This window comes from Sciurus vulgaris, assembly GCF_902686455.1.
Source record: "Sciurus vulgaris genome assembly, chromosome: 4".
NCBI lineage: Eukaryota > Metazoa > Chordata > Mammalia > Rodentia > Sciuridae > Sciurus > Sciurus vulgaris.
Genome location: NC_136464.1, coordinates 152716395 through 152738985, shown reverse-complemented (window position 1 = coordinate 152738985; position 22591 = coordinate 152716395). Strand labels below are relative to the sequence as shown.

At 43.6% G+C, this 22591-nt stretch overlaps 2 protein-coding genes across 2 annotated transcripts; both read right to left on the bottom strand.

Moving 5' to 3' along the window:
- Window positions 1-541: 541 nt before the first annotated feature.
- On the bottom strand, window positions 542-2035 carry LOC306658999 (sperm motility kinase 2B-like; the record flags this gene model as incomplete). Its single annotated transcript, XM_079136255.1, has 1 exon — window positions 542-2035. One exon carries the CDS (start codon window positions 2033-2035, stop codon window positions 542-544), a length of 1494 nt encoding a protein of 497 aa, XP_078992381.1.
- A 5472-nt stretch (window positions 2036-7507) lies between these two features.
- On the bottom strand, window positions 7508-9001 carry LOC306658998 (sperm motility kinase 2B-like; the record flags this gene model as incomplete). Its single annotated transcript, XM_079136254.1, has 1 exon — window positions 7508-9001. One exon carries the CDS (start codon window positions 8999-9001, stop codon window positions 7508-7510), a length of 1494 nt encoding a protein of 497 aa, XP_078992380.1.
- Window positions 9002-22591: the final 13590 nt, after the last annotated feature.

Here is a 22591-nt window from a genome sequence, read left to right as displayed (position 1 = left end):
TCCCACCCTTGCCACCCACACGCCCACACCCCTCAGGGCAGATTCCCCCTGACCAGGGTCACCAGCTAAAGCTCATGTCTACACTGGCTCAACGAGTGTGACTCTATCTGCCCCAGGTCAAGGGGAGCAAGTCTGTGTGCATCAGGTCCAAGTAAGGGACTGTTCTACACTAGATGGATGCGAGTGAGTCCCCAGGTGCTCTCAGCTGGGGGAGTCTACCTACACCGGTGACACAGTGTTCCAGGCCTCAAGGCATGGGTGACGCTCAACCTGAGGTCCCTTCATTCTTGGATTCAACCCACCCCCTTTTTTGATTCTTATAACTGTTGGAACAGAAATGTTATGATACGGTATATCTGAAACAAATTTATTGGCAACAACTGCGAAGAATGGGAGGAAGCGGAGAGAGGGGCAGGGCAGGTGAAGTGTCCCGGGCAGAAGGGTCTCTGGTGTCTTTGGCAGGTGGGGGCAGAGGGGACTCACGCTGGGCCAGCGCTGGTTCCGTGTGGCTCAGCTGTCCACTTGCTGGTGGCCACGCTGTCTATGGGTCCAGGGAGTCTCTTCTCTCTGCCATGGGAACCACCGCATTGGTGGCACGTGGCAGGCAGCAGCAGAGTCTTCGGACACAGGTGGCCATCCTCCCAGTCCAGCGCTTCCTGTTGTCTGTGGCTGAATCTTGGGAGGAGTTTCCGTGGCCTCTTCCGAGCAGCCTGAGTAGCATCCTCCAGCGTTTGGGCAAGGAGGACACAGAGTCAGAGTGGGCGGCTCTGCTGGGAGTGGGGTCCTTTGCAGGCAGGCAGCCGAGAGGAATAGCGGGCAGGCTGGCCCTTCTGGTGGCCTCCTGGGCGGGCTGTTTGTCCTCCTTGGGCAGCAGAGGCTCACAGGGTGAGGGCCAGTGGTGAGGAGCAGGCTCACTCTTGCTCCTCCTCGGGAGGCCAGGGAAAGCAGAAAACTGGGTGACCCGTGGGCGAGGCACAAACCTGGGAGGCCCAGGCTTCCTGGGGAGCACGCACCCTACCCCCTGCCTCTTCTGTTGCTGGACGATCAAGTAGGTGGCCATGGGCGCGTCAAACTTTCTCTGGAGCAGCGATAACCAGGTCTGGTATGGATCCAAACCCATGTCCAGCAGGAGCGCCATGATTTCGGGGTCTGGGTGTTTTCTGGGGACTACCTCCCTCCACGGAGGGGCTGAGTCGTCCTCACCCTGCTTCAGCCACGGGTGCTGGGAGATTTGCTTGGCCGTGGGCCGCTTCTTGGGCTGCACCGTCAGCATGCGGCGGATGAGCCTCCGGGCTTTGACGGGCACAGACTGAGGGACGTCGTACCACGCCAGGACGATGAGCTCGAGTATCTGGCTGGAGCTGGCTGCCATAAAGGGCAGGGTGTGTGTCAACATGAAGTAGAGGATGACCCCCAGGCTCCAGACGTCCACCGGGGGGCCCTCGTACTCTTCCTGCAGGATGGTTTCGGGGGCCAGGTATGGGACAGTCCCCCAGAACCTCCTCACCTTCTGGCCGGCCCGGAACCTGGTGGCGGCGCCAAAGTCGATGAGCTTGACGCGGCCTCTGGCGTCCAGCAAGATGTTCTCTGGCTTCAGGTCCCGGTGCACGATGCCCCTGTCGTGGCAGTAGCCCACGGCACACACTATCTGCCTGAAGACCCTGCGCGCCTCCTCCTCCTGCATGCCACAGGCCACGCGCATCAGCAGCTCTCCCCCACCTGCGTGCTCCATCACCATGTAGATGTGCTTCTCGGTGCCAATGACCTGAAAGAGCTGGGCCACACCGGGGTGCTCCAGGCTCATCAGCACGCTGGGCTCGGAGAGGACCGGGATGTTGTCCGGCACCACTTCCTGGACTTTCACTGCCACCTCTGCCCCGGTGGGCCGATGGCGGGCCAGGGCCACCTGGCCATAGGAGCCACGCCCAATGGCCCTCACGAACTCGTAGTGGTCCGTGAAGGCGCACTCACGCCAGGGGCTGGGCCCCGGCCGTGAGGCTGACCTACTCTCACTCTCACTACTCTGGCTAAACATCCTAAGCAGGAACACCACCTAAGGATGCTAGCTTAAAAAAAAATAACAAGCCAAAACAACAAACCCGAATCAGAAACCAAAACCAGACAAAACAACAAACCCAAATCAAAGAACCAATATCCCAAGACCACAGTCACCAACCGCCAACCGCCAACCACCAAACGCACTAACTAGCTGGGAGTCCGACAGGTCACCACCAAGAGCTTCCTGTACTTGTGGACAAAAGCCCAGCTGCAGCCCACCCTCTTATATACCTGCCCTTTCACACTGCCTCACAATGGCTGCTTGTGAGGTCAGAGCAAGAAACGGCAGAGTCATGCCTGGCCATGACCCCCAGTGGTCAGCTCCCTTCTGGGCCTCCACAAGGCTTTCCATCACCAGAAAAAGAAGGAATTACAAAGGACTGCAGATCCTTGTTTTTTCCTTCTGTGGGTTATTGAAACACTTTACAAATTAAAATGTGCCCAGTACTCCAAAGGACTTGCCATTTCACGTCAAATATTTCTAATAAGTCTGGATTTTGAAACACCCTATCATCACTACTCTCAAGGTATTCAATTGGTTTTTCTTGCAAAAGAAAGTGATGGCACCTCCCTCCCACTGTGGTACTCTCACCAAATGCCCTGTTCCCTGAGACACCGTAGAGGACATTCTCAACACCCATGGGCTCAAGAGGGAGGAAGGCATCACCCACCATCATTTCTACACACACAGTCCTCTCAGGGATGTCTCAGTACAAGCTCTGGATTTCCAAAAAGAATGGCTTGTTACATTCAGAGCGATAAGGGACAAAATGTGGAAAGCAAGGATCCCAGAACTTGCCAAAGTGTCCTCCGGTAAGGGAGAAGAAACGGAGGCATTCCCAGATGAGTGTGTCCCTTCTCGCTGCTGTAACAAAATACCTTGGACTGGGTAATATGTTAGCAGGACTTAACGTCCCCCAGTTGAAGACAAAGCATTTCATTGCCCTATCCTCACATGACCCAAGGGGCAGAAGGATGGAACTCAATTCCTCAAGCACTTTATTTTTGGGGGGGAAGGGAGGGCATTGTGGTGATTAATTGCAGGGTCTCACAGGTCTCAGGCAAGTACTCTAATCCTGATGTACATCTCCAGCCATTCATTGATCTATTGATCTACAAATTAATTGACTCTGAGACACATTTTTGCTAAGTTGCTCACTCTGGGCATAAAGATGTGATTGTCCTGCCTCAGTAAACAGAGGAGGTAGCCTATCCTCTGTTATCCTCTGAATAAAAGGGGATCCCCCAAGCTCCTGTGTTCATGCAGAAGTAGTCAGTGCTTAAAGTATTGGATTGTGGGAGCTGTCAACGAACCACACCACCTAAATTCAGTGGAATAACTGGGGTGTTAAGTGTAGGTATGTCAGGTGTGGCTGGAGGTGGTGGATCACTGGCGTCATGCCCTGGAAGGCTGCTCCTCTCCTGTGACAACTTACTCTCTCTCTGACTCCTTACTGCCGTGAGGGGAGTAGCTTGCCTCCACTGGGCCCTCCACTCATGGTGTGCTGACTCACCTGGGGCCCAGAGAAATGGAGTTGGCCTTGTAAGGAGTGAGCCTGCTGGGATTACGTGTCCATCCTTTCCGTTCATTTACTCCGAATAACTTGAAAACTAACTGAAACAGACATCAGTGTAGTGAGAATAAACTCATCATTTGCATCAGAAAGCTTGAGTCTGGTTTTGAGTAAGAATGTTTAATGCTACAGAGAGGAAAGCTGGAAAACTTTAGATTCTAGTAAGAAGAGGTGAACAGGGACTCTGGTACTCAGTAGAGCAGAGTACCAAACAGAGATGCAGACCTGAGCTTTGAGAAGGAAACGAGGAACCTAACTGGAGTTGGACTCTACACCACTTGTGTTCTAACCTGGCAAAGCTTTGATTACATTTGATGCATGTCCAGAGAGTCTACTGCGGCTGAATGTTAAAGCCACGGGCTAATGAATATGTTGGAGGAAATTTCAACACAGCACAGCATACAGTGACCGGCACGGATATTGCCAAGTTTTCCATAGGTAAGGGAGAAAAAGAAAACAAGAGAGCAGAATGATTGCAAATGCTTGCAGTTTGTCCAACTTGTACTTAGAAGCTGAGCCTCAGGAAGATGTGCTTGTTGAAGAGAATAGAGTTCCTAAAGGGATGCCAGGAACTTTGCACAAACACAGCAAGAGCAAGACCTGACAGCATCTCAGGAATTTGCAAGACCATTGCCAGTACGGACTTCGGATTCAGCAGAGAATATTTCTTTGACAAGAGACTGTGGGACGCTGATGGCCCCAGGTATGTGTAAAAGCTGGTTCTCCAGGCTCAGGCACACAGGCCCTCAGAGGCCACCTCTGCCTTGATTCCGCACACAAGGCATATGTGCTCCATTTTGTAGTCAGTAGCTGAGGGAGTTGGGGTTGGAGATGTTCAAGAACAGCATTTCCCATGTTTGTGAAGTTCTGCTGCCAAATGTTCACAATACACTTGTTTCTCTTGCTCCTGTTAAGGGCATTGTTTGGGGAACTGCACAGAAATAGATGTAGAATTTTCCTGAGATGACAGCGTTGGGAAGTCCAGTATTTCACTTCAAAAATCAACTAGGAGAAAAGGTAAGCATGCTTGGACATAAGATGGAGTGAATGAGCTGCCTGCCCCGTTCTCCCTGTGAGGACCCCATTGAACCAGCAGGCCATCCTGCTTTCCTCACAAGGACAAAAGGGCCACACAATCAGCAGCATATCCTGCTTCCCTTATAAGGACACAAGTCATACTGAAGCACCAACTTGACCTACTCCTTTATGACCCCATCTTAAGTAATTACATCATAATCTAGTCATTTCAAGAAAACAAATAACCACTTATATACCTAGGGTGGGTTTAGGACTTCAGCAAATGATCTGGGGGATATAATTTAACTCATAGCGCTCTCTCACCCCACATGGGGCCTTTTCATCCACTGGTGTTGGATTTTGTCATGTGATAACACTACGCCATCCACGCAAACATGGGACCTCCTGGCTGGTTGGTGAAGTGCGTATCCTTAGCGCCTATATGGTCCTGCAAATTCCTCTTGCCCAGTGACCCCATAAACATTCACTTCTTCCACCTCTTAAACTTCCTTGACCCATACATTACCTGCAAGTGCGCTTACTTTCTCAGCTCTTGGATATTTTTGGCATCTCACTCTTTTCTACTTTAAGTCCACTAAACAGCGAGTATATTTGCAATTCTTTTAAATTTGATTGCTTTTAATGAAGAGGTAAAGATTCTGAAAAGGAACCACAGGAAATTCTGGAAAATGAGAATTAAGTCAACAAACTGGATTAAAATCTCAGTAGAAAAAATAGCAGATTATTAATTGAAAGGTCCTCAAAAGTATTCATAAAACTTTTCACGTATCGACTGGACAATTTGCTTTTTACTCACAGCACGTTGGATATTCACAAAGATACCACAGGTTATGGGATGAAGCACATGTTAGCCAAAACAAATACGTACAGGGACCTCTTTGAATTTGGTGGATAAGAATGGATTGCGATTAGAAATCCACACGAAAACAATTCTAGCACCTACAACAGGACATTAAACACCACACACTTAAAAGAGAAAAGACTTGAAGAAAGAAATCAGTAGAGAGATTTTTTAAAGAATCTAGAAAGAAATCGGGACAAAAGTACAATGAATACGTATCTATGGGACTGTGTGAAGGCAGTTCTAAGATAAACTTTTCTACCAAGGGGCTGGTCTCATTTTTGTAAAAAACTTGCAAAATACCAAGGTGTCAAACAGACGAACTAATGTTACACCTCAAGGTCATCCACAAAAGTAATAATGGAAATATCAGTAGAAGACATGTGCTAATCAATCAGTGTAGTTCACCATCTGAACAGAGTTCTGGACAAGAATCAGAGGATACCATGGACAGATGCAGGAAATGCCTTTGCCAAAGACAGCACTCATTCATTTTTATAAGACTTAGGGAAACGAAGGAGAGAAGGAACTTCCCTCAACATCTTCAACCCTATACATGACGAAACAAAGGTCAACATCATTCTCAGTGGAGAAAAACCGAAAGCATTTCCCGTAAAGCAGGAACAAAGAAAGCCTGTCCACACTGCCCACACTACTACCCAACACAGAACTTGAAGGCATGGATAGGGGATCAGGGAAGAGAAGGAACTTAAAGGGATACAAAGAGGAATACATAATCCTCTACGTGAAAGAACCCCCTAAAACTCACCAGAAGGCTTGTAGAACTGATGAAAGAAAATTTACCAAGGAAGAAGGATGAAAGATCTACAAATAAAGCAGTCCATTTCCTTTACTCCAATAATGAATCTGCTACAGAGGAAATGAACACTCTGCTTCACAACAGCTTCCAATAAAGTAGCATTGAACCAAACCAAGGAGGTGAAAGATGTCTACACTGAAAACTTTACCACAGTGACATGCACTCTGTAACAAGGGATGGATCCATTTCTGACCACAAAGGGTAAGAGCAAGATACTTCAGTCAGAGGACCTGCAGGTGACAGGCCTGAGGAGATGTCAGAGGGACGGTGTCCAAAGCCATCCTCTTTGACCGCCCTGACCATGTCTTTTCTCTTCTGCCCACTTGGATGGACAAAACCGCATTAATAGAAGCCAAAGGCGAGAGCAAGTCCCCGTCGGTGCACTTTGTCTTCATGTGAAATTGAATTCAACAGGTGGATGGACACCTGCACTCCTGAAATCCTGTGTGTTCCCTGTCCAGTACCATTAGCAACAGTCATGAGCTGTGATTGTTGTGGGAAGGAGGCCACCAGCCACGGCGGCAGGCAGGCCAGCCCCGCCCACTGTCCCTTCTATACCCTCCCTACGCACAGCATCATGGAGATGATGCCACAGAACACCCTGAGGCCTCCCATGCCTTCTCACCTGGGATTTCTCCCACCCTTGCCACCCACACGCCCACACCCCTCAGGGCAGATTCCCCCTGACCAGGGTCACCAGCTAAAGCTCATGTCTACACTGGCTCAACGAGTGTGACTCTATCTGCCCCAGGTCAAGGGGAGCAAGTCTGTGTGCATCAGGTCCAAGTAAGGGACTGTTCTACACTAGATGGATGCGAGTGAGTCCCCAGGTGCTCTCAGCTGGGGGAGTCTACCTACACCGGTGACACAGTGTTCCAGGCCTCAAGGCATGGGTGACGCTCAACCTGAGGTCCCTTCATTCTTGGATTCAACCCACCCCCTTTTTTGATTCTTATAACTGTTGGAACAGAAATGTTATGATACGGTATATCTGAAACAAATTTATTGGCAACAACTGCGAAGAATGGGAGGAAGCGGAGAGAGGGGCAGGGCAGGTGAAGTGTCCCGGGCAGAAGGGTCTCTGGTGTCTTTGGCAGGTGGGGGCAGAGGGGACTCACGCTGGGCCAGCGCTGGTTCCGTGTGGCTCAGCTGTCCACTTGCTGGTGGCCACGCTGTCTATGGGTCCAGGGAGTCTCTTCTCTCTGCCATGGGAACCACCGCATTGGTGGCACGTGGCAGGCAGCAGCAGAGTCTTCGGACACAGGTGGCCATCCTCCCAGTCCAGCGCTTCCTGTTGTCTGTGGCTGAATCTTGGGAGGAGTTTCCGTGGCCTCTTCCGAGCAGCCTGAGTAGCATCCTCCAGCGTTTGGGCAAGGAGGACACAGAGTCAGAGTGGGCGGCTCTGCTGGGAGTGGGGTCCTTTGCAGGCAGGCAGCCGAGAGGAATAGCGGGCAGGCTGGCCCTTCTGGTGGCCTCCTGGGCGGGCTGTTTGTCCTCCTTGGGCAGCAGAGGCTCACAGGGTGAGGGCCAGTGGTGAGGAGCAGGCTCACTCTTGCTCCTCCTCGGGAGGCCAGGGAAAGCAGAAAACTGGGTGACCCGTGGGCGAGGCACAAACCTGGGAGGCCCAGGCTTCCTGGGGAGCACGCACCCTACCCCCTGCCTCTTCTGTTGCTGGACGATCAAGTAGGTGGCCATGGGCGCGTCAAACTTTCTCTGGAGCAGCGATAACCAGGTCTGGTATGGATCCAAACCCATGTCCAGCAGGAGCGCCATGATTTCGGGGTCTGGGTGTTTTCTGGGGACTACCTCCCTCCACGGAGGGGCTGAGTCGTCCTCACCCTGCTTCAGCCACGGGTGCTGGGAGATTTGCTTGGCCGTGGGCCGCTTCTTGGGCTGCACCGTCAGCATGCGGCGGATGAGCCTCCGGGCTTTGACGGGCACAGACTGAGGGACGTCGTACCACGCCAGGACGATGAGCTCGAGTATCTGGCTGGAGCTGGCTGCCATAAAGGGCAGGGTGTGTGTCAACATGAAGTAGAGGATGACCCCCAGGCTCCAGACGTCCACCGGGGGGCCCTCGTACTCTTCCTGCAGGATGGTTTCGGGGGCCAGGTATGGGACAGTCCCCCAGAACCTCCTCACCTTCTGGCCGGCCCGGAACCTGGTGGCGGCGCCAAAGTCGATGAGCTTGATGCGGCCTCTGGCGTCCAGCAAGATGTTCTCTGGCTTCAGGTCCCGGTGCACGATGCCCCTGTCGTGGCAGTAGCCCACGGCACACACTATCTGCCTGAAGACCCTGCGCGCCTCCTCCTCCTGCATGCCACAGGCCACGCGCATCAGCAGCTCTCCCCCACCTGCGTGCTCCATCACCATGTAGATGTGCTTCTCGGTGCCAATGACCTGAAAGAGCTGGGCCACACCGGGGTGCTCCAGGCTCATCAGCACGCTGGGCTCGGAGAGGACCGGGATGTTGTCCGGCACCACTTCCTGGACTTTCACTGCCACCTCTGCCCCGGTGGGCCGATGGCGGGCCAGGGCCACCTGGCCATAGGAGCCACGCCCAATGGCCCTCACGAACTCGTAGTGGTCCGTGAAGGCGCACTCACGCCAGGGGCTGGGCCCCGGCCGTGAGGCTGACCTACTCTCACTCTCACTACTCTGGCTAAACATCCTAAGCAGGAACACCACCTAAGGATGCTAGCTTAAAAAAAAATAACAAGCCAAAACAACAAACCCGAATCAGAAACCAAAACCAGACAAAACAACAAACCCAAATCAAAGAACCAATATCCCAAGACCACAGTCACCAACCGCCAACCGCCAACCACCAAACGCACTAACTAGCTGGGAGTCCGACAGGTCACCACCAAGAGCTTCCTGTACTTGTGGACAAAAGCCCAGCTGCAGCCCACCCTCTTATATACCTGCCCTTTCACACTGCCTCACAATGGCTGCTTGTGAGGTCAGAGCAAGAAACGGCAGAGTCATGCCTGGCCATGACCCCCAGTGGTCAGCTCCCTTCTGGGCCTCCACAAGGCTTTCCATCACCAGAAAAAGAAGGAATTACAAAGGACTGCAGATCCTTGTTTTTTCCTTCTGTGGGTTATTGAAACACTTTACAAATTAAAATGTGCCCAGTACTCCAAAGGACTTGCCATTTCACGTCAAATATTTCTAATAAGTCTGGATTTTGAAACACCCTATCATCACTACTCTCAAGGTATTCAATTGGTTTTTCTTGCAAAAGAAAGTGATGGCACCTCCCTCCCACTGTGGTACTCTCACCAAATGCCCTGTTCCCTGAGACACCGTAGAGGACATTCTCAACACCCATGGGCTCAAGAGGGAGGAAGGCATCACCCACCATCATTTCTACACACACAGTCCTCTCAGGGATGTCTCAGTACAAGCTCTGGATTTCCAAAAAGAATGGCTTGTTACATTCAGAGCGATAAGGGACAAAATGTGGAAAGCAAGGATCCCAGAACTTGCCAAAGTGTCCTCCGGTAAGGGAGAAGAAACGGAGGCATTCCCAGATGAGTGTGTCCCTTCTCGCTGCTGTAACAAAATACCTTGGACTGGGTAATATGTTAGCAGGACTTAACGTCCCCCAGTTGAAGACAAAGCATTTCATTGCCCTATCCTCACATGACCCAAGGGGCAGAAGGATGGAACTCAATTCCTCAAGCACTTTTTTTTTTTTTTTTTGGTTGGGTGTTACAGAGGGCAATCTGTTGATTTTTTGAAGGGCCTCACACTTTTCATGGAAGTACCCTAACCCTGAACTATATCTCGAGCCATTGATGTATTGCCGTCTTATAATTGTGTCTACCAGAGCAGCAGAATAATACTAATTCCCAAACTGGCAGCATATTAAATCAAATATATGCCATCTACTTTTTGTATTTATAAATTTTGTTTATTGTATTATGGATATTAAATGTCTCCCAAAGGTTTATATGTTCAAGGTTTAATTTGCATCTTGTTGTTATTGGGATGTAGTACATATTTTTGAATTTGTACCTAATTGGAGGTCTTTCTGTCATTGAGACATGCTCTTAAAATGGACATTGGTCCCTTCCTCTATCCCTTTTCTCCTCCCTCCCTGTCCTAGGTTAACTATTTGCTCTACCATGTGATCCTTCCATGATGCACTGCACACTGCTCACCCCAAAGCAGCAGCATGAACTGATTTTGAACTGAATCCTCCAACCTATGAATCAAAATAACCTTTTATCTTTATAGTTGATTATATGGAATATTTGTTACTGTAACAAAAGCTAATACAGGAGCACATGAAATTTATATTTTATAGTTCTTTAAGTGAATAAAACTTTAATAACTGTAAAACTAAATAAAGCAGATACATGTGATATGAGCTAATCAAAATAAAAATGAATCTAATATCAATTTTAACTAACCTTTCAAACAGCAGACAGATATCTAAGGAATATAGATAGAAATTATTAAACATCTGTTTGTCATCTACTCATATAAACCTATGGTTTTTAAATTTTTTAAAAATTTATAAGTGGAAAAATCTAATTTTCTCTAATAGTGGTTACATCTTTTAATATTAATCTATTTTCTCAACTTTTCTTAGTTTCATTTATTCATAAAATAATTTGGAAGGCTGTATGATAAATATTTAGGAGGTCTATAGGCAATATAAAACAAAACAACACATTTTAGTAATGAAAATGAAGGCACTTCTATTGTAGTAATAAAACAGGACAATTTATATTATAAATATTTCTAAAAAGTTGAGAATTGATGATTGTCCTAGACTCCTGTGTCAGGGAAATCCATAGGAAATGTAGTATTATCTATGCTCCTGAGTTTATTAATTACTTAGTAATAGGGACTACTTCAGGGAAGGAGTACATCTTAGATTAGATTTTTTTTCTATTGAGACAATTTTCAGAGGAGATTGACAGGTAAGGATCGTCAACTTGCAGGTCTTCTAGCAGCTGCCAGAGAGAGTAAGTCCTCTATTTCTGATGTAGGATCCGTATTGCACAGTAGATCATCAGAGTAACTCAGTATGTAGTTAAAGGAATAGCTTCTTTTAATAAAATAGTATATTAGTAATATCTTTCTATATATTTATCCTAAACAAATAACCACATACAATTTTTTCTCTAAGCAGTCATAAACATGTCCACACATGTAGATTTTTTTTAATAAAATGAGATCATTGTACATTCTGCCTTATATATTTTCATATCAGAGATAATATAGATACAAATGAACTCCTTTCTAATATATCTGTATTTCATTCCATTGTATCAGAAAGTTATAGTGATTTCACAGTTCCCCTGTGGAGGTTGTCTCACATTGTCTTGATTATAACCAAGATAGCATTGAACTTCCTAACACTTTGACTTTTGTGTATTTAATCATTTCTGGGCAGTAGATTAGGGGATGCAAGATTGCTCATTGAAAGGGAGGAGCACTGCACTAGCCACAGTTAGAGATAGCCATGATAGCAGACAATTCAGCAAATGTGGCAGAAAAGTACTTCATCATAAGACTACTCTGTGGTTCAGATCTCCTTTAGAATTACATACAAATGTAACCAAGTATAGAAAGATAACTAAGAAAGGCAAGGAACAGCTAATGTCCCACTCAGCCAGAGGCATCTCTTGACACATACGTGATACACATCTCATTACCACTCTGAACATAAAATGTTATGGACATCGGGATTCAATGACAAAGAACAACCTCCATAATAGTACTGGACTTTTAATCCATCACTGCCTCCAGAATGACCTCTCCCTGCTCTTCTTGGGCACAAGTTTCAAGCTCACTGAGGCTTGACTGTGCTGTCAAGGCCTTTGAAGATGAACCTCTATTCTTTATAGCTCCTGTGTGGGAGCTGTGGTCCTGGGTTTCCCCAAATTAAGAAACTCATGCAGACATTGAGGGATTATAAGCAAGTGGCTCAAAATATACATGTGTTTTCAATTTTAATAAATATCATCAAGTTTTATTCTAAATAAATTGTACCAATTTTCATTTCCATTTCAGGTAGAGAATATTCTTTTGCCCAATAAGTACCCCAAACAACTAACTTTTAAACTACTGCCAATATGACAAGAAGTGAAAATTATCGTGTTACAATGTGGATTTCCCCTATTAGTTAGAATCAACATCTTTACATTTACTTCAAATACACTGAGATTCCTAATAAAAAGTTTAACATATATCTGTATTCAATTATCTGTTTAACTTTAGGGACTACTTTTATACTGAGGGTATTAAGTTTTTATTTAAATTCATGATATGAATAATTTTTGAAATACTGTTGATTCTTGATGATCTCACCCAACATATTTTCTCTCTCTCTCTTGTTTTACAATTTGAAATTGTACATAGTATTTGTTGCAGAAATGAAAGATTAGAAAATGTTTAAGTGATAGAGTGTTTAGGAGCAAGAAGTCTATCAGGTCCCCAGAGGTCAGGAGATTAATATCCATGGGTAACTAGACCAACTGTAAAATCTACTATTAAAATTAACATTTCTAAATCACCTAGTTGAATGTCAAGGAGAGCAATTAAATTAAGTAAAATTAAATATCTTCTGCCTAAATTAAAAATACCAAATTGCTACACCATTATGTTGATTAACAATTCTATTCCTGAAGGAAGTGAGGGCCTTTGCAAATTTTTCAGTCCCCTTAGTATTTATTATCTCACATGAGTTCTATAAATTTCAGACTATGATCTTACTTACATACTCTATCCATTCAACAATACTTGTGGAATAATGACTTTGGTCTATTTACCTGGGATAAAGCAGTCTACTCTCATGCGACATACACTCTGTGAGTGGACCTGACAAGCAAGCCTACACACAAATAAATATATACTATTACATATAGGTCTAAGTATTATGGAAATGATAAATCAAGGGGAAGGAGTGAGAGGGAGAGGGAGATGAAGAGAAGTATGTGCTGCTATACTGCTGTTTGTCATGGCCAGGGTGGGGTCCCTGCCAGGGTGATTTTTGAACTGTAGCCTGAAAAAGGTGAGTTGTGAGTCTGGGGAGAAAGGCACCTACAGGCAGAACCAGTGGTGAGTGACAAGACAGAGGCAGGGCCAGGGATGAACGTGGAGACTGGGTAGCTGCACAAATTAAGACAGAAGTTCAGGAACACATATGGTTGGCACTCTGGATTACCTAGGACCATATGATCACAACAGGGACTTGGGCTTGTGCTCTGAGTGGGAATGAGTAGTGGCATAATTTGACTTATTTTTAAAAGCACTGCTTTACTAGTTTGTGGAGAAGAGATTAGAGAGGGAAGAAGAGAGGTAAAATAAGGGAGACCACCTAGCCGACTACTCAAGTTGCTATAGTTCAGGTAAACAATGACCATGGCTCACAGTAACTGAACAATTCTAATTTTTTAAATGAGAAGGCATAGATTTCAGAGATCTATTGATCTCTGTTCTTTATAGATACTGTGTAAATGTAACAACCCTGAAAGCACAATGCATGTGTTCTGCACTACCATTATTAACTATGTGATGTGGATAAGTTAGTTTCTCAACGCCTCCACGGGTTTATCATGAGGATTAAATGATTGATCTATGCAAAGTGTTTACAATAGTACCTGTTGTATTTTATTTTAAATTTGGTCTTGAGATAGTTGTTATGAACTCTGTCTCTGACCTTACAGTGTCTGGAGCCGGCAGGTCACGCGCCCTGCCTTGCCTCAAGGTCACGCGCCTTGGCTCATGGTCACACGCCTTGGCTCATGGTCAGGCGCTTTGACTCATGGTCACGCCCCCTGCCTCACCTCATGCTGAGCTAAGATGGCGCCTGCCAGATGTTGGTGGGGCGTGCCATTACCTGTTTACACACCTGTCAGACTATACCAGGTGCATCACACTAGATTGCATGGTGCTTCATGATTGGACAATTACACTTCCTTATTGGAGTTCTGGCGCGAGACTAGTCTTGCCTTCGCGTGCTTTACTCTGATTGGTTTCTGTACTTTATATTAACTGTGTTTATTCCTGTAATAAACGAGACTTGATCAGGCTTTTGTCTTGTCTCCATTTCTCGTGTCTCTTGTCTCTTTCAATCCCAGCACCCCCCTCCAAGTACCCGTTGATGTCCTGCGGGCCGGGGCATTACAGGGCTCCAGGTGATTGGTCATGCAGGTCTATATTGTGCCTTTCATGGGAAACTTTTTATGCTAGTGGACAGACTAATGCCTAAGTGTCTGACAATGACCAGGTGTCCCTCTCACAGCAAACTTGTTTATACAGGCAGATACCTTCCTGGCTCTTTTCCAACCTTTTTATTCCTACATAGGTAATTGTTCACTAGGAGAGCCCTGACCAGGACATAAGTTAGGTTTGATTGCATTGACCAGGTGAGACTTTGAGAAGGCAACTCTATAAAACACATCACATAACAGAAACAGTGTATTACTTACAGATCCAGAGAGAAGAAAACAGCAGACCTGGCAGAGTCAGTGGGGAGGAGGGAGCATCGAGAGAGAGAGAGAGAGAGAGAAACCTTGACTGGGGTGCAGGAAATTACCCAAGCAATTTCCCCTCTGGGAATTCGAATTGGTGCATTTGCAGAGAGTGGGAATAAGACCTAGACTCAAGTTGTGACAGAGAGGTGGTCACTGAAGTGTGTCCAGGCAGTCAATGTGTGGTGTAAGAGTCAGTGGGCCAAGTCAAGTAGGTTGGACCCAGTTGTCCCATAGACAGGAGGTCACCAGGGGTGGTACCTCAGGAGCTGGACCAACATTGCTGGACCTCCCAGCCGTGAGGAACTGGGAGGAGGTAGAGAACTGGAAATTATTACAAGAATGACCAAGTCCTACTTTTGGTATGAAAAAATATTAAATACAGATCTGTATTCAAAATGGATACTGAGGAAACATAAATTATAGAACTTGTTATAGTGCTTAACACAACATAAAATGCTAGGTAAACATTAATTCATTATCATGTTGATTCCAGACAAAATTCACAACAAAAATTTTAGAGAAATCTTTACAAATTAAATGGTTACTAGCCTCTTATGTTCTTATAAAAGCAATTCTTGTAACAAAATAAAAACAGACAAAAATCATTTCCATTAGATAAAAGTGAGTGGTTCTCAAGCAGGGATTATTTTGCCATTTAGAAGATTCTTGCCAATGTTAGGAGACATTTTAAATTTTCAGATATTATGGGCAGTGGGATGCTATGGAGATCTTGTAGATAGAGGGCTTGAATGCTGATGAACATCACAAAATGGATAGGACAGACCTCTGCCATAAAGAATTATCTGATCAAAAACATCAATAGTGCCTTGGCTGAATAATTTCTGGAAACATCTTAGCACAAAATTTTAAATTTTGTGATTAGCACAAAATCTAAAATTTTATGATTGCTTAAAAGCATTTCTTGCTACTTACATCATATCAGGATGTCCCAGTTTTTTTCTGATATATGTTAAATTTTGTTGTGGGATTCGTATATCCTGCATTTATTTGGGTCTTTTTCTGCTGCTATAATAAAATGCCGGAGAGTGGGTAATTTAGACAAAACAAATTTATTTTCTCATAGCTCTGGAGTCTGGGAAGTTCAAGATCAAGGACATGGCAAGTTTGGTTGTCTGATGAGGAATAAGCTCTGCTTTCAAGATGGTACCTTGTGGCTGCATTCGCCAAGGGGAGGGATGCTGGGTCCTCACATGGCAGAAGGTAAGGACAAGCCAGTAAAACGCAGCATGGAACCCCTTTTAGAGGAGCTTTTGTCCCATTCATGAGAAAGAAGCCACCATGGTCTAATCACCTCTTAAAGAGTCCTCCTTTTAATACTACCACACTGGCCACACCTAGATTTTGGAGAGTATACCTTTGAATTATAGCAGCATTAAACTACATCCTCTTTTTTTTCATGTTTATAAACACTTTATTCAGGTCATCATCGCAGGTGAGTTCCCAGCTAAATGCATGGATACAAGGAAGGTATTCCTGGATCAATGCAGGAGTCAGTGGGTTACATGGGACCGAGTATCGAGGCCAAGGGGCCAGCATCAAGGATTCAGAGACCCGGTCCGGTCTCCCGTGGGGAGGTGTGCTGATGTCTCCAAGCCAACAGCTGCTCTTTCACAGCTGGGCATGCTGCAAGGCATGTCTCCAATATTAAATCATCTCAGTGATATCAGGGAACCAGATATTAAAGAAACGAAACCATTTCCTGGTGCAGCTCAGCTATTGCTGCTTTTAAGTCATACTAGCGTGTGAATAAGCATTTTAGAACATTCTAGTAACAATGGGCCACGGGACGATAAAGCTCATGTGTTTTTCTTTCAGTGCCTCCTTCCCTGCTTTCATTCACAGCGGAATTCCCACCTTACGTGGCTTCAGTCACATATCCTGATGTTAAAAGTCTCATGTACATAACAAAAGTCTCTCAGAGGAGACTAACTATTTCCACAGCAGCATCCTGTGCAGACAGTTTGGCACTGAAGAAAGCAGACATCTTGGTCAGCTATCCTCTGTGAAGAGTCACCCACCCCTGACTAATGCCTCACCACAAGCATAATCTACAAGACTGGTTTAGGAAGCAAATACAAATAAAAATAGGAAAGAAACTTCAAAAAACTATTACCTCTAAGGACCTGACTAGGTAATGATTGACTTCACAGATAGTCTTACTTAAGGGTCACAAAACTGTTTCTTAAGTAATTGTTAGAAAGACCCTGGAGCCCATAGCTGACGGTCTTCAAAATGCTAGAAAAATCCGGTCTGTAGGGATGAGGTCGAATGATGAGAGTCTAGCTCCAACTTCGACCCCAGTGATAAAGACCAAATCAGAAGGAATGGACATCTTCCACAGCATTTCAGAGGCATGGCAGATCTCTCAGAATATAGAAGGTTCACACAAAACATGACCATTTGCCTTTTGAAGGGCACCTTGAGTCCCATTCGGCACTTTTCTGAATTTATCTGTAAGGGACAGACTTAAGGACAATTTATTCATTTTAACTTTTTAGCGAACTGGGAACTTTGGTCATGTTCATAGTTCTATAAAAACTTTTTAAAGGGGTTATTTCTGCTGAATATTTTCGCAAGTGATATATAACAATAACAAGAAAGTAAACATCTTCATATCTAACAAAAGAGCAAAAGTTCTTTACCAGCATCTTAGTTTAAATACAGCAAGAGTCAGTACTTACAGAAAGAAGAGGGCTTACAGAGAACCAGGAAAGTATCAAAATAAGGCACAGCCTGTTATTGTCACAGATCAGTATTAGGCAGTAGTGTTCTTCCTGAAAGGCACAAGTTGGAAATCTGATTACCCAGTTTAAAATGTGACTCTGAACATAATGTCAAATGCCCAGCATGGTGAACTTGCAATAGATTCCCTTAACTGGAGTCAATGGCAATGAATGGGTGACAACATTAAGTCTAATTTATAACCCTCTGGAGTCCAGATGTCCCCTATTGCCCATAGGAAGATCTGTGAAGGCACTATGCAAGCGTGGGCAGGCTGGCCCTCTGGAGTGCACATTAAAAAACAAGGGCACACAGCCTAGAAAACAAACTTTACATGAACTAACAAAAAAAAAAAATCATTTTGGAAATAATAGTAGGTAAGTTGGATAATAAATATAGCAGGTTCTAAATCGAAAGTTGAAAGTCTCCAAGAGGTTTCCTGGACAGCAGGCTCGAGTTTCCCTGGCTGTTCATTAAGAGATGCTTCATATGATGATGATGATGATAATGATCAGAACTCTGATCCCTCTTGACCACATCTTTCAATATTTTCTCTTCAACTTGGCAGCACTTGTCTGAAATTGAGAAGCTCCTGCCTGCGATGCATCTGCACGGTCATCTAGCTCAGAAAGCTTCTGGTCTCTTTCTAACACCTTGTCCACGTTTACTCTCATAGGTCCACAATCTCATCTACTTGATTTTGTGTCTGCTGACTTCTCCAAATACTGTCAGTGGCAGCACTAGAAACTGCAGGAGCACTGCAGACATTCTGACTGTGGGTAAGAGTCCACCGAGATGAGCAGTAGGCAGAGGAGGCCTGGGAAGTCAAACTATGTCCTCTTTAGAGTCCTTTATAACTGTGCCAGAGAATTCCTATTATTTTGTATAACTTTTCCTATCATAAGGAAAGCTCATTGGATTGTTCAGTTGAAAAGAGAATGGACATACACATGGATGGAACTCTATCATACAAGTACCTTAAGCAAAGTTGTAGTCTAAAATACACACGAGGCAGACTGTACTGTCCCTGCTGTGGTATTTGGGGTATTTTCTAACTAAACAACCCGAAAAAGAATTGGAGATATCGCTCCTAGAGCTGCTTTATTCATTTCTCTCCTTTTTCTCACTCAGTGTTGCACATTTTAAAGTTATCATATTCCTCAAATGGCTTGCAGACATTGGTGGTTCACCTATGATACAATTTTGTATTGTTGGTGATTCATTTCTGTTATTGTGGCATGTACGAGTAGGTTACTGACACTTGAGAACACTAAGGTCTACTAAACTTATTAGTTCCTATTTGGGTAAAGACTTTCAACTTCTCTTTGGGTAAGAATCTGTGAGGTTATTCATCTGGGAATTGACTTTACCCTGTGGGTTTTCTATTTTTAATTTTTAGTTTTGTTTTTCCTACATATTTTTTTAATTTTATCACTAATGCCTTAATGAAGAGCTCTGAGGACAAATGACTCTCAGTAGTGGGATGGAATCAACTCTGAACGCTACCTGCAAAGAGTCAAGTGAGCACATTCCCTCCTTTCTACATGCAGATGTACTCAGTGTCATCCTGGCTGTGGTGGGAGAACTGAGATTGCTTGGAGGACTGCTATAGAGCATTTTTCTCTTCCAGAGAGCCTGTTGGTAGCGCTAGTTATTCTTCCATACTTACAATTGATTTATCAGAAACTTGCATGAGGGTTGCCCAAGCTTTGTCATTGGTTTCAGAGCAAGAGTGTGTGACAACCTATTGCCAGGCTGGGAGTAGTAGTTAGCCTGAAGCTGGGTCCTCCTGCTTTATACAGAAAACATACTTCTTCCAGAGCTAATGAGATTTGTTGAGGTGCCTCTATCTGTCAAACTGAATTAAACTCTCCTTTCTTTGTTTCTCCTATCAGCAAGTTATTGCTGATTTTTTCCTAATGCTGTTCTTTCATGTGTTCCTTCCTGAATGTTTTCTATTAGAGAAGTATTTTGGGGAGGATGATATCCATAGTATCTTACAGTAAATATTGTGCTAACCAAATTGCTTGTTTGGAACCTCTGAAATACAATGATGTAGTGTTTTGCTACTGTTTTCAGAATCACTGGACTGCACATTTGAATTTGAGATTATTGATTTTTAAATAATTATATGCTAGTGTTTAATTCTGTAGACTTCAAAAACAAATATTTGACATTTTGTGTCATATAAACCATAGAAGGTATCTCTGAAAGAATATTTCCTTTGGGTTTCCAGTCAATAGATTACCAGCTAGTGTTTAATAATGTGATGTTTCTAGTCAAGAATATTTGCCAGCATATTTGGTGAGGACGTATCTTATAAACACAAAATTCATATATCACTTATAAAGGCAGCATTTGTGGAAAATCATCTGATCTATGTTCAGAGATTATATATCAGTTAGCCCTGTAAACACTCTACGTTTCAAACTCCGCTGAATCACGAATCTCATTTTTTGGTGCTATTTTATTAGGAAAATACTTTAGGTAGTCAGATCTTAGTTAAATGCATTTATTTATATGTAAATCATATAAATGTAAAATAACCTATTAAATCAGAATAAATCATCGAACAGCACCCCTGCCCCTTTGTTCTTAGGCACAAAACTGCCTTCCTATTGTTTGAATTTTCCATTCAGTTATCCCTTTTACAGAAACATGTAAGTAACAATCTTTGAGTGTTGCTCATTCAGTAACACCTTGTTCTCAAGTGAAAGCTTTAGAAAGTTTGGTTGGTACTTGGACTTAAATTCTGTGTTCTATACTTCCATCACCTCCATCTTTGCAGCTCCCTGTAGCTGCTTCTGCTCACAGCTTTACAGGAGGAATTAAGAGCTGCGTCCTCCTCCTGAAGATGGTCCTGTTCATCTCTGGGCAAGGGCTGAGGTTAGACCGCTGAAGCAATGTCAAGAACGAGCCCACAATGGGGCTGTCATCGTGACTTTGGAAACTATTTTGTAAATTTACTTTTCTTCATTTGGATTGTATAATAAGTACCTCAATGTCACTTAAACTTCAGTCTTTAAAACACTTTGGAATATTTTCTAAATGTAATAAACATTCAATACAAACAATTTGGAAGAATTAAAGAAGAGCAAGAAAATGTAACACAATGGCATCTATTCTTAATACTTTAGTGTACATAGTTTTCAGCATTTTCTTCTATTTTTCATATCTTTGGTATGAGGTTTTTTTCAATTCTCATTTTATAGTGAACATTTTCCATTTGATTACGTATTTTTCCTCACTATGATTAGCTTTAATGGCTGTATATCATCGCAGTATTGTATCCTACGCATTTCCCATGACTTAATCAATGACTGAATCTTGGAATGTAGGCTATTTTTGACAAAGTGGGATTATTAGCTTTATTATACATGTAGTTTATTTTAGAAAAATGTTTAAAATTATATTGCTGGATCCAATGAAAGTTAATGATATTTTAAGGCATTTAAGACATTTTTCCAAATTGCACTCTAAAACAGGCTGTTAACAACACATTCCTTCAGTGATGCATAAGGTTGCATGCTTGAACCACCTGCATTGCTCAATAGCATAGTCACTGAATTATAATTCTTCCTCACTTCCCAAGAGTATCAGTCTTAACACTTTCCACTTCTTTTTGCAACAAAATGCTTACAGATAACTGTCTACATTTAAGTTGGAAACCTTTTTACCACAGAGAAGAGGGCTAAAGTTTCCAAGTAAAGGCCTTCTTGCATGCAAACATTCCCCTCCCCTCACCTGTTTTTATGGTTCTATAGATAGAACCCAGGAACTCAGGCAAGTGTTGTGCCATGGAGTTAAAACCCCAGCCCCAAATATTTTTCCATCCATAGTTCGTGATTCTTAAAAGGTCTTTTGAAGATATTACCAGAGATTGTAGCTAACATTTCATATGGTTGATAAGTGAAACACTAAATGATATGTGGTATTAAACCATGCTAAAGTAACATGTATAATACATATTTGAGAATTTATATTTAGGTGTATTTTAATTATACCAGAAAGACAAATAAATAAAATGTTAGAATATGCAATTAGTGATTTGGGACACAATAGTAATAGAATAATATAAAGAAAGAGGGCAAAATTTAAAGAATTAATTAGAATTGGTAGGTATGAAAATATTAAGGGAAAAATTTTATGTAAATTATTCAAAAGTACACATTCAAAACATATGGATTTAGACCCATATATATTGTCAGACTGTCATTTATTTTCAGAAAATTTATTTCTTCTGTCATCCCATAATATTCTTTTTTAAAATCATGATTTTTCATTTCCTGCTATTTTAATTATGTAAAAAAAAGTGACAATATCCTAGTTTTTACTTTTATTACTGAAAAAAATTGCATTGTGACTTATGCAGCGTTTACAATTCAGTTTAAATGTGTGACAAGAACTTACTACCTTCCTCACTCAGCTTTTCCTTTGAGAACACCATTAACCCAATTCCTAATAGGGAAACTGCTCTGCACATTTACAGGAAGAAAAGGCCTGAGTTTCCTTGGTAACGGGAGCCATGTGCAATCTCTCAGAACAGCTCCTCCTACACTCAAGTTTCCTAGGTAGCAGGCTGCATATATTTTATAAAGACAATGGGATAATGGGACAGATATTACCCTGTTCAACCCTGCATGAGAAAAGCTTCAATGGTAAACATGTATGTGCCATAATAACTGGCAATTTCAGGGAAAATATTAATTGCCTAACAAAGTTGCTTCCTCTATGTAATTTGGGATTGGATATTTAATTCAAAAACCAAAATATATTAGATGTTCACCAAGATTTCTTTTTTATAGGTGAAAATAACCACTTCGCATTCTGCTTTATCCTTGTCACCCCACTACTAAATTAGCTCATATATATTGCCTGCTAAAGGTAGAGCTGGGTTGCAGGTGAACACTGACAGGGTAAACAGTGACTACTCCAAGCACCCCAGAGCTCTGACACTGAAGCAGAAAAACTAATTCTCCATGTTACATGAATGCTAGAGACTCACTTTATCTCAGTCCCT